This window comes from Rhinopithecus bieti, unplaced genomic scaffold (assembly GCF_001698545.2).
Source record: "Rhinopithecus bieti isolate Rb0 unplaced genomic scaffold, ASM169854v2 scaffold_31787, whole genome shotgun sequence".
In the NCBI taxonomy this organism is placed as follows: Eukaryota; Metazoa; Chordata; class Mammalia; order Primates; family Cercopithecidae; genus Rhinopithecus; species Rhinopithecus bieti.
The window spans coordinates 3,299,487-3,314,956 of NW_016814655.1; the positions used below are offsets into that span (position 1 = coordinate 3,299,487).

Consider the following 15,470-nt stretch of genomic DNA (forward strand, 5'->3'; position numbering starts at 1 on the left):
TTTTGAGACGGAGTCTCGCTCTGTCACCCAGGCTGGAGTGCAATGGTGCAATCTTGGCTCACTGCAACCTCTACCTCCCAGGTTCAAGCCATTCTCCTGCCTCAGCCTCCCTAGCAGCTAGGATTACAGGTGCTCACCACCACAGCCAGCTAATTTTTTGTATTTTTAGTAGAGACAGGGTTTCACTATGTTGGCCAGGCTGGTCTCAAATCCTGACCTTGTGATCCGCCCACCTCAGCCTCCCAAAGTGCTGGGATTATAGGCGTGAGCCACCGCGCCCAGCCAACATTTCCTTTTATGCATTAAGTACTGTTTCTGGCATGTCCATAAGCGCATTTTCTTGCTAGGACAACCAAACTAATTAGCAAAATGCAGTATGAAGAAGGACAGTGTGAATAAGAGTTGTGTGGGATGGAGCAGGTGTCAGCGGCACAGGTGAAAGTAGCACAAAATGACCCTGCACCATCTTCCTTTACTCTTTTCTCCTTTCACCACCTTCCCCACACGTATGTGCCCATGCATGCCACACACACACAGGCATGCAAGCACGCACACTGGAAACTTGCTTTTAAAGAACAAAAACCCCAGATAGGTGGGGGCTTCTGTATACCCACCAGAGACAGAGGTAGCAGTGAGGGCCACAGTCAGAGCATGAGTGATGGATTCACCATCTCTGAGAGCTACAGGAACTAAATTTCAGAAGCCAAGGGGCTGGTTCTTCAAGTCTGTCTGTGATGCGCCTGGATCACTGATTTTGCCAAACCCCAAATGTGTCTTACCAGGAGCCCCCTTCCTTCCCACAACTTCAGGGGTTGCCCTGAAGACTTTAGAACAAAACATAATATTCTTGAACACCTCCAAATTCATGAAGAAGTACACAGTGAAGTCAGCCAGGGTGTTGGTCTCAGCTGGACTGAGAGACAATGGGGAAGGAGCAATTCAGAGAAACAGAGTGACTTGAGACAAGAGGGCCTGGTCCTCCTTCAACCTCAGACCAGGTCTGGACTGGATCTAATTGTCTAAGGAGAGACATCAACACCAAAACTACTCATGTTTCAAACAGTGGCTAACTTCTTTTGGCTCCAAAGAGATATAAACTTATTTTCCAAGCATATTAAGCTCATTGTTATTGCTCATATCATTTTGCACAGTGGGTCAGATCATACACCTTAAAGCACAAGCATAGAAAAATCAACGTCGAACCTAATTTAATATGCTTAGCCTATGGCAGAGCTTAGACCTTGCCAAGATCCAGAGATGTCAGTGCATTACATAAGAACTCACCTTTTCTTTGTCTTTTTCTAGTTGTCACTGAAACAGTAACAGCAAGACTTACATCCTTACCACCAAGTAAGTAACTACCTCAATAGCTTTCTTTTCAGTAGGTCACATTTGAAGGGCCCCACACTTGTAACCTTCTCCATGGGAGCTCCAAAATTTTTGAAATCTTTTTTAACAGCTATATTGACATTAATTTCTATACAACAGAATTCACCAGTTTGAAGTGTATAATTCAGTGATTGCTAGTATATTTACCAAGTTATGCAGCCATGGTTACAGTCCCATTTTAGAAGATTTCCATGGCTCTGCAAAAAGAAGTGACCATTAGCAGTCATTCCTTATTCTCCCTCCTCTCTCCTCAGCCCCTGGAAACCACAAATCTACTGTCTCTGTAGATTTGCCTATTCCAGATGCTAAAATATTGGATATCTTATCTAACCTGAGCAGGGATTGGGGGCTACCAGTCAAGCTTCTTGTTGAGGCTACTTTTTTTTTCCAGGAGCTCCTATCACTCCTGTAATATTGATCTGAGCCCAAAACCTACCCCCTGCCCCCGCCTCCAGGGAGCCTCGTTCCCTGGGGATGAGGAGAGCCCACCCACCAGCAGGTGAAGTTGGAGCAGTGCTGGGCTGCCAGGTGGAACACCAGCAACACAGAGCTGCCACTCAACCTTCCAGCACTTCTAGGCGCTGCCATGCCTGGGTACTGACCAGGCACTCAGAAAAAGCAAGCCCAACCAAGTCCTGGACTCAAGGAGCTTTCATCGCTCAGCCTTTTCTAATATTTAAAATTTCCTAATACGCAACTTGCTATATTCCACCCAGGAGACTTTTCTTTTAAATCAGGTGGAATACTCACTCTAGATATTTGTATAAAACAAAACAAAACAAAAAACAATGAAACTGGAGCATGGCAGCTTGCATCTTATAATGTAGGTGAGAAAGGGACCCCAAACTAAGAAGGTCCGGGTGAAAAACCAGGGAAGGCTTCCACATGGTGGGTGACAGGTGATCCTCTGGCCTGACTCCACCCTGAAACTGTCACCTGCTTTTGTTCCTGGCAGAAGGCGGGACCAGCAATGGCTATGCCAAAACAGGCTCTTTTGGTGGAGGGAGCCGATTGGAGAAACAAAGCCTGACTCATGGCAGCAGTGGCTACATAAACTCAAGTGAGTGCCCACTGGTGCAACGGATCAGGGAAGAATGGGTGACAAAGAGACAGACACCAAGAAAGTCCTACACAAGACACAGGGCAGACACGATTTTGAATCAGTGCACAAGAGGAACAATTACAATCACCTGTCATCCATTCCAAATGCCCCCAAGAGTTATCTAAATAACACACAGCCATTGGACGGCGGGGGTGGAGAATGGAAGTGTAAATTATAAATCATCAGCATTTGAAGCCTGCTTAAAATCAGATCCATTTTCATTAAGTCCACAATATAAATAACTATCATTAATCAAGAAGACTTCATGGGTAGGTAGCTATTTCCCCACTAAATCACTCTCTTTAAGCCATCTCTTTAGAGAACCATGTGCACGCCTGAGGGTTTACAATTTGAATTAACAACAACAACAAAAGAAACTTAACGATTGGGTTACTGTGCTAAGGGAAGCTGGTGACATGCGATCCCGTGCTGTGCAAAATTCCACTGGGCAAGCATCCAACACAGGCCCATTGTTCCCAATGAAGCACTCTTTCAAACTAAAACAAAACAAAGCAAAGCAAGGCGAAACAAAACAAAAACAAGACGCACCCAGATATCCCCTGAAGCCATTTAAAATACTTGAAAGTAAAACTAAAAAGGAAGCCCCAAGGCATAAGAACAGCCAAAAGAAACACCTGCCCTTACCTGTTGAGGCACACTTCAACACTGGATTATATTCTAGTCCTTCCAAGCAGTGTCTACAAGAAAAATGCTGCCAAATCCTTTCCATTTCCATGCATGGTAACCACACACAGGAAGGACTTTCCCAGGCAATAATTCCACCTTTTCATTTATGAACAGCTGGGGGAATGCTGAGGTGGCCCCTTTCAGCTGTGCCCTCCCGAAAGCCCTCCCTGAGTGTACTTGGTTAATATAGTTGGGTCACAGTAACCGTTTGGTTCACCTCTCTGCTGAAGCACTGAAAACTTATGCTTTTCCCCTCTTGCAGCTGGAAGCACACGAGGCCATGCCTCCACCTCTAGTTACAGGAGGGCTCACTCACCTGCCTCCACTCTGCCCAACTCCCCAGGCTCAACCTTTGAAAGGAAAACTCATGTTACCCGCCATGCATATGAAGGTATCAGTCCCACTAACCATACAAGAGAACCATTCTCTTCCCCAAGCAACTTCACTCATTCTTTGAAGATTTACATCCTGGCCACCTGTGTCTGCCCCTCACCTTTCTCCCCACTCCTCCTTCATTTCTTTTATGGACTTTCATTACTTGAAGACTTAATTCATTCATTCACTACCTTATTTATTCATTCATTCACCCATTTAGTTACTTTTCCAACTAGTATTTTATCCAGCACCTACTATGTGTTTAACACTGTGTAGAAAGGCTTGATGAATGCGTAAATGAATCAGACATGGATCTTGTCTTCAGGACCTACAGTCTAATAGACAAGTTAAGATGACAGATAAAATACAATTGTGTAAAGCAGATGGAAATTATCATTTTAAGCTGAGGAAATCAGGGAAAATTCTATGGAGGAGGTGACATCTGAGCTGGGTCCTCATGATGAGTAAGAGTTTATTACCCAAAGATGGAGAGATGGGGCTGTCCAAGCTGTGGGAGCAGCAGCATAAGCAAAGACAGCCAGGAGAGCCTAGGGCTTAAGTCGGAAATTCAGGGGTACTTATGTGCAAAAGGTTTGAGGGACTCAGATTCAGTGCTAGGATAAGATGTTTAGACTTTATTCCATATGCAATGGGAAGCCACAGAGAGTTTTTAGCAAAACAATCATATTTGAGGTCCAGGACTGGAACTCTGGAAGCCATATGTTGGAAAAATTGGTGAGAAAGAGACTAAACACAGTGACAAGTTAAAAAGAACTCCTCAGTCATCCAGAGAAGGGACATTTTGGCTGGGACCAGGTTGGTAATGATGGAGGTGAGGAGCTAGAGGTGGAAGGTATCACTGAAGTGGAATTGACAGGTTTGGCAATAGATCAAATGTAAGAAGGCTTCACACACAGGTTGGGTTCTTGGTGGTGCCAACAACTGAAACAGGGAACTAGATGGATGACTCCACTTGATGAATCCAGCTATTTCATCCTGAAGTACAGCCACTTGCCCAGCTCTCTGGCGAGGGTAGCAAGCAGGCAGTGGGTGATGCAGGATTTGAGTTCAGGGAAGAAGTCAGGGCCCAGATACCCAGGTGGAAGCCATTTGCAAAGAGGTGTTAGAGGAAGTCAGAAGACTAAAGGAGTTTGCCAAGAAGGAGAATATAAAAGTTGAAGGAAGCAAAGAAAGATAAAGTGGAGGGAATAAGGAGAAAGAAGAGCCAGAGAACAGAGAGAGGAGGAAGAGTCTTTTAGGGACATGGGGAGACCAGGAACATGCAGCAATGCTGAGGTCAACACAAGAGAGTGCTCAGGGTCAAGAAGGAGTCGTAGAAGAAGACACCTGGGTTCCATTACTAAGGTGCCTGGAGTTCCTGGTGATCTGCAGTAGCAGTTTTATGTGGGAAACTGACCAGCCAGGTGGCCAAGGAGTTTAATGGTGAGAAGAGATGGGTGCTGGTGTTGGAGAAGCAGGAGTAAGGCCCACACACTCTAGTGAATGACTACAGCGGGCTGGCATCCCCCACACACAGCAGACTCCCTCCTGCTGCTGCAGGATGAGAGCTACCGGGCCACTGGGAAGCCCCAAATCCAGGTGAGGTGGATTGCATCATCACAGTGCTTTCTGAGGTTGGGCCTGACCAGGGATTTGTACCTTCATTTTAATTGGGTCCACGTTTGGGACAAGGCTCACAAGGTTAGAGAGGTTCCTGGTGCTGAGGGCAGGTTACTTGATCAGGGCAGGTCACTTGCTCTAGGACAGGCACAGGGCAAGCCCAGTGGAGGAAGTGAACAAAAAAGAAAGAAATCAAAACCTGCTGCTCTCCTTTGTTCATCCTTGCCTCATCTGAAGTAGGTCCTTGACCAGAGCAAAGTGCTGTGACCAGGGCCATGATGGGTCGTGTTTTACATCATGAGCCTGGCTCCTTTGACATGCATGGTGAAGAGCATACCTCATCCCCCCCGAAACACTGAGGGCTGTGGAGGTCCAGAAAGAAGTAACAGGCACTACCTCCCCTTTTGGAAGCTCTATGGGCCTAAGAGGCCATTTGTTCTAAGTGTTTTATCCCCTCTCCAGGGAGTTCCAGTGGCAACTCTTCTCCGGAGTACCCTCGGAAGGAATTTGGTATGTCCTCTCCTCATTTTCTAAAGAAATGGCCAAACGAGGCTCTAGGAAAATCCCTGGTGGAGATGAAGTGGTGGGAGTAGGGGACATCATGAGTTAAATGGATTCTTCTAAAGGAGTTTGACCCCTGCTGACCTATTTTTCCCTTGCTCTTTATCCTGAAGCATATTAAGGGGACTCTCAACCACATAAACTTGCTGTCATAAGCCTTTGCTCGTGGCACTGTAGAAATGGTAAGCTATATATAAGGCTCAGGCTTGGATGGATAAGCCCCTAAGGCCAAGCAATAATTGTAGGGATTCTTCTTTCCAGGAGATGCACAGAGGCCTCCCACAAGGCAGAGCAGCGAGTAGAACACACAAATGCTAGGCATCCCGGCACCTCCACTATTGCTTGCTTTCAAGGGAACTGTGTGTGCTTCATGAACCCCCAGGCTGTGTCTTCACTTGGCCTTAAGTTTTTGTTCCATGTTCTTGCAATCTCAGTGTGCATATGAATTGATACCAGGATCATTGATTATACAATGATTATAATTTTATGTATTTGCTTACAGTGGGGAAACCATGGCAGTCTCGAATAAAAAATCAAAGGGAAGACTTGGGAGCTTTTTGATACATTTGATCAGTGTAGTCAGCCAGTCCAAATGGATCATGCTCCCCAACAGATTACCTTAGCTAACTTAACTTTCAAAATGTTAGCTAACTTAACATTCATTTAGCTAATTTAACATCATAAATGTACTAGGGCATTACAAAACATTCTCTGCTGTTGCTAAGTGATCATCATTTATTAAGCAACTGCTATTCAGAAAAGCCTCTATCTGGATTTAGACACACTATGAAAGTAACCCCTCACCAAATATATCTACTTCCATGTCAAAAGTATTTAGCATGCCACCTCTTACATATGCCTAAAATTGCATTTCTTTGTTTCTCAGCATCTTCCTCAACCAGAGGACGGAGTCAAACACGAGGTGAGTGCTGTCACTGGGTTCAGTCCAATTCATTCAACAAGTATTTTCTGAGCAGCTGATGTGTGTCCAGCCTTGAGCCAGGGAGTGTAAGGGGTACAGAAGAATAAACAAGGCATGCTTTCTGCTTTCAAGGAGCTTAGAGTATCCTGGGAATCTTCCGCCGGCTCTATCGGGAGGGGAAAGGTAGCTTTTGACGGTAATCTAACAAGCACATAAAGGCAGGAAGCAAAACACATGATAACAATGTAGTGCATCATTTGTCTTGCTGTGGATCATCTGAAGATGCAGATACCACATCTGCTTTCACTTCTGGTCTCCTGGCTGACTTTAACAAGATATGTTCTAACTGCCTTTACACATCAAAAGATGAGCAAAATCCCCCCAACCTTTTTTTTTTTTTCTAAATTCATCCAGGAGATAAACAGCTCCACGACAGTTTTGTAATCTAGTCATCTAGACAATGATACAGGAGAGAAATATAATCCTGGGAGAAGCAACCCTTGCTAAACTTTGGGCAGGGTTGGGGGCAGCATGTTAGGGCTGAGCTGAAGGCAGAATTCTTCACAATGACCCACCTAGACTTCCTATGGGCCTTATTATCATCAATAACTTGAAAGTTAGGAGTATGCCAACCACCCACAACTTTAGGCTGATAGTTGAAAGATGCAAATTCTCCACCTGAAGCTAACTAATAATGTTAACTACCAGCTTCCTGCCCCTCCCATCTCTGAAGAGGCCAAAATGGCAAGTAAACACTCTGGTTTTTAGAATCTTTTGCCAATGCCTCAGACCATGGAGGCAGGAGAGGACCTTGGTTGTGGCAGCCGTGAGGTGGATGATGGGAAGAGGGTTGATCATTGCTGATTGTACTGGAACCTCCTTGCTCAGCCTGGAATTTTATTAGAACATCTGCAGCTGCCTGGGAGGTGTGCAGTTGGCAGAATGGGGAATTGTTGGAGGTACGGAGGTCTCCCTTTTTTAAACAGCACTCTTCTTGGGCACACCTGGATTTCCTGTTTCCAGAACTCAGAAATGTCAGAGCAGCCTAAAGGGTCATCTGCTGCTAGGAGTTCAGTGTCAGGGATTGTGATCTAAGCTCCTTCATTCACACCCTTCTCTATCTCTTCCCTTGTACAGAGAGCGAAATTCGAGTTCGACTGCAGAGTGCGTCCCCATCCACACGATGTAAGTGGTCATGATCTCGCTGAAAAGAAAGGGTCCAGAAATCCAGGACTAGTGCTGTGTGTGTGTGTGCATGCGTGTGTGTGTGCATGCATGCACACACATGTATGTGCATGCATGCAATCATAAAACATCTTTAAGGGCCTTCTGTGAATTGGACTCTGGGCTAGGTGGCTGGAGTTAAGCTGCTGAGTAAACCGTGGTTCCTGCTGTGTAGTAGTTCACAGACTAATAGGGACACAGTAAGTCAGCCAACCATCACAACTCAATGTGGTGAGGGAACAGGGAGGAGCAGCTCCACAGCAGCCCATGGAGATCAGGCCAGAGAAACCTTCCGGGGGTAGGTGTTACCTGAAGGGAAACTGAAGAGTGGATCAGTTCGGCTCAAAGGGAGAAGCCTGCACAAGACATCGAAGGAACAGTTCAAAGTAAGGTTCAAAGTAAGGACACAATGGGATAGATTAGAGAAGGGTCAGAAGTAGAGTATAAGAATTCAAACTTTATTTGAAATGTCAGAGACCCCCAGTCTCTGTCGATGGAATATGTTAGATACCTGTTGTTCTTGCTAGAGGTATTTGACAATGTTTTGAAATGAGCTCAACTTTAGGACAGCAATCATGTAAAAGGAGTAGGAGAAGAAAGAGTAGGGTCAGTGGCTCAGGACAGAGATGGGTGCTTGTCCAGAGAGCTCAGTACCTAGGGTTGTGGAATCTGATTCCAGGCCTGACACCTTCTCACCGGAATCCTTCCAGGCTTAGGGTTGGTGAGGTGAAGGGAGTTAGGGCTGAGAGTTCCTTCAGCATACGGTGTCTACAAACCTGTGTCTCCTCTCATGCACTACCCATGCATGGTGTCTCCCACCTCTCCTGCTTCCCCGCTTCCTGCGTGGGAGGCACAGGGAGCTTGCTCCACTTTTCACCTTGCTACAAATTAAATCAGCCAGACAGACTTGAAATTAAATTACACATGAACACAGCATAATGTTTAGGAGTTATGGCCCACAAATTCCTTTTGGCAGCCCCAAGCATACAAGGTCAAGGACCCAACATCGGATGCATCCTGCGCAGGGGATGAGACTGCTATTGAAGCATCTGTTTCAAGGGACCTGGTTCTCTAACTGCCTGATCCTAGATGATAGTGTCTTCTAGCCACAGAATCATTCCTGTGATGTTTGATGAGGTCTAATTAGGAAATATCTCCCAAGCACCTTGACCTCCTTGTGAGACGCAGAAGATTCATGAGGCTAATATGACAAAGTACCAAGTTGATAAGTGCTATTCGTTAGTAAAATGTGAATATTTTAAAGCCAAGCAAAAAGTCCCAATGTGTGAGACAGATGCCATTCTCCCTAGTAGTCAAAATGCCACAAATGTTTCCCGAATTGCACAGGGACTCAGGAAAGAACCCTGGACTTAACAGAAACGTCTGTGGATTCTTTTACAGGGACAGAATTGGATGATGTTAAGCGTTTGCTCAAAGGGAGTCGATCGGCAAGTGTGAGCCCCACCCGGAATTCCTCCAACACACTCCCCATCCCCAAGAAAGGCACTGTGGAGACCAAAATTGTGACGGCGAGCTCCCAGTCGGGTAAGTGTGACAGCCCAGCTGCCGAGGAGTGTGAGAAACAAACTTACCCCTCCAAACCCAAAGAATGGACTCAGAGACCCAGAGAATAGTGAAAGTGAGACTTGAAATTGGGGCCCACCAAATCTCATTCCAGCTAGCACAGGGCTTTCCCCAGTAGCAACCTGTTGTAGGGCATAGATATTTGTTTGCTTGTGACAGCTGCCTTTGGTTTCCTAAGTTCCCACAATGTAAGACTCAGCAGGCATTGAATTTTATGGTTTAGGGGATAGAGGTTTTAGTTATGTTGATTATTAGATTGGTTAGATATTCCCTACTTTCCACCCCTAGTACTGGGCCCTATCCGATACTCAGGTCTTCTTTTACCCCTTGTGTGAGGATTAATCCTAACCATATCCACCCCTAATGAAGGGGTTTGCTTATAGCTCTCTTCTGGGTTTTCCTTAATGTTAGCTTTAAATGTTACTTAGGTGATTTATACACTTTCCATTTGTCCTTTTCCCTTCCTTCTGGGCTTTCTTTTACCAGTCCCTTGAGAGTAATGAGTTCACCCTCATTCAGCTGTTCGCACTGATGTTTCAGTGGTTAGGACCACTTGATAGGGACCTTGCCAGCTTGGGTGGGGCTTATCTTCTTTTAAAGTCTTAATTAGTACCCAGTTGCCAGGCTGGAAGTGGTGAACTGTGAATTCAAAAGGCGGAGTTTGAGTTCGAAGTCCTTTTAACCTAAAGGATGACAGGGTGGAGAATATGGCCAGTATATAATTTCTAAAAATCGGTTTTTGGTTTCCATAGAAGGAAGATCAGTAGTCCTATCTAAATGTGGGAGTCCACATAATAACTTGTAAGGGGACAGTCCCAAGTCTTTGCCTGGGGCTGTTCTAATCCTAAGGAGTGCTACTGGGAGACATTAAAGGCATTTTAGTTGTAAAGATTAGTTTAATAATATGCTTTTTGAGAGTTTGATTTATTCTTTCTACTTTTCCAGAGGAAGGGGGATGCCAAGGGGTGTGGTAATCCCATTTAATGTGTAAACTTTCCATAATTCCCCTTAGGACCTTTGAGGTAAAGTGGCTCCCATTGTCTGAATTAATATTTTTACCAAGACAAATCTAGGTATAATTTGTTTTAAGATTATTTTTACCACATTCCCAGCGGTAGCAGTTGGGAGGGGGAATTCCTCCACCCAGCTGGAGAGGTGGTTTACCAGTACTAGTAGATACTTCGGTCTCCCTATTTTGGGCATTTCTGTAAAATGTACTTGAATGCTTTGAAATGGCCTTAACCCACGAGGTCTTCCTCCGGTAGTCTGTTTTCTAACTACTTTTTTATTTATTCTCTGGCAGGTTACACAACACCCACACACTTGTGTGGCAAGGGTATAAACCCATAATTTTTGAGTATTGTATCACACATGGCCTGGGGACCCCAGTGACTTCCTTTATACAGTATGGACATCAGTTTTCTCATCATGGGTTTCTTATCATTTCTCTCTCATCAGGGAGCACCCCCCTCCCATCCTCAGTTTGAGCGGCCCCTATCTTACCCAGCTCTTCCTCCTCCTCTTTAGAAAATTTGAGTTTTAATATCACCTTAGAGATATTTGGGATTAGGCTAAACAATCTAACTTCTTCCTCCAGGGAAGCTTGCTTAGCTGCTTTATCTGTGAGCCTGTTCCCTACAGCTTCTATAGTGTTTCCTACGGCTATCTCTACTGGAAGCAAGAGGCTTTTTAAAACTTGTTTGATCAGTTCCCCATGTATGAATTCTTTCTCCCTGCTGTTTATTAGGCCCTGCCCTGTCAGGATCTTTTTAAAGGTGTGTACTATTCCATAGGCATATTTGGAATTAGTATATACAGTGCCTTTTTGGCCTTCTAGAAGCTTTAGGGCCTGGTTAGGAGTCTGTAATTTACAGGTTTGGGCTGATCAATTATTGGGTAATCTCCCTTTTTCACATAAGGATTGTTTCCATTAATGACAGCATAGCCATTGTGTTTTTACCATTTATTACTTGGGATGACCCATTTACAAACACTGTCATCCCATCATATACTGGGGTGGCTTCACTTTAGTTTGATATGAAAGTCTGGTTTCACTTTAGTTTGACATTCTGTGATATCCAAATGGTTATGATTTGATGCCTTTTTATTCTCCTCTCCTTTTCATAAGATGCTGGCTGGATTCAAGCAAATACATGTTGTCAAGACTAAATTATCTTTTTCTAATAATATGGCTTCATATTTTAAAATTTGGGAATTAGTTTACCATCTCCCAACACTTTGATTTAATATATTCCTGACCTGATGTGGGGTGCTCACTACCAGGGCCCTGCAGAAGATCAGCTTCCGACTCCCCTCCACCAGCAGGGCCGTGGCAGCCACTGTCTACCTGTACCTTTGTGTCACCATCTCCCATCCTCCATGGCCCCTCTCTCTTTGTCTGTCTCTCTTCCTCTCGTACTCTTTTTTCCTTTTACGTTAAATCTCCCTCGTTTCACCTTCTGTGTCTTTGATCTCTGTCTTTTCCAGTCTCTTTCTTGCTTATTTTCTTTTTTTTTATCTCTCTGTCTCTTGTCATCCCTGTTTCCTCTTTCCCTCACACTCAGTTTCTTCCTCTTTCTCTGGGCACCAGTGCGCTCCCCATGTTAACAGCTTACTTACTTTAGCTCTCTCACACTGTCCACCTTTATCTCGTGCTTCGGGCAGCTCCTGCCGCCCCCACACCTGCAGCTGCACAGCTGGCTCCCCCTTGCCTTCAGGGTCAGCAGCTTAACTCTTTCTCTCTCTGGGCACCAGCATGAGCCATGCTGTGGCTCCCCTCTGTCTGTCTGCAAGATGGACAGCTTTGGCTTTGTCTCTCTTTTTCCAATTTCATTTCTTATTTTTCACAAAACCTTCTAATTCCTTACTTGACTTTTATTCCATCCATCTTTTTTTTTTTTTTTTTTTTTTTTTTTTTTTTTTTGCAGTTTCTTAGTAATATCAGGCCAGCTTTTGGTCATAAAATTAACCTTTAAAAGGCCTTGCCCTACTAGGTCCTCTGGACTAATCCTAATTTTTTTTTTTTTAATTTGATCCCTGAGCCTCTGCAGAAATGCAGAGGGAGTCTCCTCTTTTTCTTGTTGGAGCTCAAATGGTTTTGAGACATTCTGTGTCCTTGAAGTGGACTCTTTAATCCCTTTAATTATTCTTTCCCTTAGGTCCTGCATTTGGGCCCAGTCTTTGGGGTTATTGTTATTCCATCTGGGATTTGCATTTAGGAATTTCTGCCCAGCTGGCTGGATTCCTTGCCCGAGAGGATGCTGTCTCTCCCAAATGGTCATGGTTGCCCTTTTAATTATTCCCCTCTCTTCCCCAGTAAACAGAATAGTCATGATTTACATCATCTTAGCCCAAGTACAAAATTGGGTCCTAAAACTGATCTAGCTGCTTTGCTAAACTGAGGAATTTTTCCAAGAGCGGCCTTATTTCCTATTTAAAATTTCTAACATTAGTACTTGTTAGAGGCACACTTACATATCCAACTTCTCCCTGTCCCATAGGGACTTCTCTAAGAGGGTATGTATTAGACATCTGCTGTTTAGAAGGGCTAGGGAAATTCTCAATGTCCTTCTTACATTGTTCTAATTCTTTCCTCAAGTTTGGATAAGGATTTACGGGAGCATTGGGTTTAGCTTCTTTATGACCCCCAGATTCCTCTTCCTCCATCCTTCCTGTTAACCCCTGATCTCCCTGTCCTCTACTTTGTGAGATGTAAGGTGGAGCCAAGCGTGTTATGGGATCCCAGGGCTTTTTACTGGGCAAGGGCTTTTTACTATGCTTCTTTTTTCCTCTTGAAGGGGAGTATGGGGTTAATTCACTAATTTAACAAAGAGCATAACCCACCTCCTCTTGTGAGGATGGGGTTTTATTATTCACATAGCGAATTAAAGCTTGGCACACCCTGTCCTCATCTGAACCAAACTTAGGCCAAAAGACTGAAGGCTGACGAATGGGCTCTTTGGCCCAGATAAAACAGTAATACTTTATCATTTTTTGCTTTTCCTTGTCCCTGGTTTGAGGGTTAGCCCTTAAAACCCTGCAGCATTTTCCCCAATGGACTATTTGGGGGAATGTTAGAGGGTGTATTTTTAGTTCCCTCTGTTGTTGGGCAGGGGCTCTAGGTGTTTGTTTAGGGTTGTCTTGCTGCATTTTGTTGCAGTCCACAATGCATTGCAATCCTAGTTAGCTTAGGGGCTCTTCAAGTTTTTGACTTATGACCTAAGTAGCTGAGCAAGCTGATAAGAACAGACAAAACGAGCTATTTTGCAGTCGAGTAAACTTTTATCTTAGACTAAACTTATTTGGTTTGAGTGAGGGAAACTAAGCAGGTCAGGGGGCGAGGAGGAACTGGTGAGGGAGGGGAGACCAATAAGCAGGCATTAGCTATCCAAGCAGGGGCCTAGTATATTCTGTTTCTTCTGTAGTTTGCTGACCTAAGCCAATTTAAGACACTTTGTCTTGGAAATGGACCACTGTATACATTATTTTCTTCAGAAGGGAAGGCATCATGGTGGCAGATCTATCCTGGCCTGGGGATTCAACCACGCCTTGGCAGGCCTTTTAGGCTTTGCCAGAGACCTTGAAAAGCACTGAGCATCTACTCTTCAAGCAGTGAAAAATGTGGGCTGTACCTATCCTACCCCTGGCTGGTCACCCATTCCATATGCACAGCCCAGCCCTAAATCCTAGAGATTCTCTTCCAGGACAGTATGTTGGCCAGGTCCCCCAAATGAAGAATACTGGGGAAATTTGTAGAGTTTTCATGTATTCATTCAGTGACTATTTATTAAATGTCTCCTCTATGCCAAGTACCAGGCATTGAGGAAAAGCAATGGACCAGAGAGACACAGTCACTGCCCTTGTGGACAGTGGGTGTCTGGAGGAAGTCAGAAAACCAACATGCCCCGGTCAAGTAGGATGAGCATTGTTCAGCAGTTCCATATTACATGTCCCCCAAGTGCAAGGTAGGTTCTGTGGGAGGCAGAAATATAAATTAGCAAAGCTGTGGAGGGAGGTGAGGGAAAAAGTCGGATCTATTGTGATAGGAAACTTCCCTCCCATTCACTACTGGAGAAAAGCCTAGAGATTGTGATCTTTCTTGTTTTTCACCCTAAAACCAAAACATCAAGGCACTTTCTGACCTGCATGACTGGCTCCCTCTCACAGACAAATCAGCAGAACTGGCCCCAAATATGAAGAAGCAGGAAAATCCCCTCTTGGGGGCACAATGTCTGGCTGGTTCATAGGAATGTTTAAGGAGGGTGGAACCAGAGAAGGCTGCCATGCATGCCATGTGGCCCCAGACCAAGGGCTCCCCTGCCCAGGCATGCACCCTGCAATGGCCATCGTACCTGGAATTCTACTGAAAGAGGTTCGCTTCGGGGTCTCATTTGTTGCTCCTGAAAGAACTGTTCTCTCAGTGTCTTTGAAGATGGAGCACTCAGCAGCAGGTGGAGAGGAAGGCCATTGGTGGGACAGCCCACCAGGAGATGGGGAGCCAGGTTTAAAAGGAGAAATAGGTGGACCCCAAGGCAAAATCTGGCTACCTCAAATTTTACCAGGAGCCAGCAAAAATTTCTAATCCAAGAGATAATGTTTTCACCAGCTCTGAGATTTCAGATGGAAACTACCCCAGGTTCCCGGACTGAGAAAGTTCCTGAAATGTGGAACTTCCAATGCCCAAACCAGGAAAGTCCCAGAAAAGTGTGATGACTAGATTCCCCAGCAGGGAGTGTTGACTTGTCTCTCACTGGGGTGTGTGCATGTGTCTGTTTCCAGTGTCAGGCACCTACGATGCAACGATCCTGGATGCCAACCTTCCCTCCCATGTGTGGTCCTCCACCCTACCAGCGGGGTCCTCCATGGGGACCTATCACAACAACATGACAACCCAGAGCTCGTCCCTCCTCAACACCAATGCCTACTCTGCAGGATCAGGTACCTGGAGGGCAGCCTACACCCTCTGTCACCCTGAACTCGGCATGCCTCTATCCTAGAGCTGAATGA

At 45.0% G+C, this 15,470-nt stretch overlaps 1 protein-coding gene across 1 annotated transcript in view; it reads left to right on the forward strand.

Annotated features, from left to right (window-relative positions):
• COL17A1 (collagen type XVII alpha 1 chain) overlaps positions 1-15,470 on the forward strand; it is a 59,967-nt gene that overhangs the window by 6,692 nt on the left and 37,805 nt on the right. Inside the window, exons 3-10 of the mRNA XM_017851821.1 lie at positions 1,306-1,350; positions 2,345-2,449; positions 3,441-3,569; positions 5,636-5,683; positions 6,621-6,656; positions 7,794-7,841; positions 9,282-9,425; positions 15,243-15,401. Coding sequence (XP_017707310.1) covers positions 1,306-1,350; positions 2,345-2,449; positions 3,441-3,569; positions 5,636-5,683; positions 6,621-6,656; positions 7,794-7,841; positions 9,282-9,425; positions 15,243-15,401 — 714 coding nt within the window. The remainder of the gene's footprint in view (positions 1-1,305; positions 1,351-2,344; positions 2,450-3,440; positions 3,570-5,635; positions 5,684-6,620; positions 6,657-7,793; positions 7,842-9,281; positions 9,426-15,242; positions 15,402-15,470) is intronic.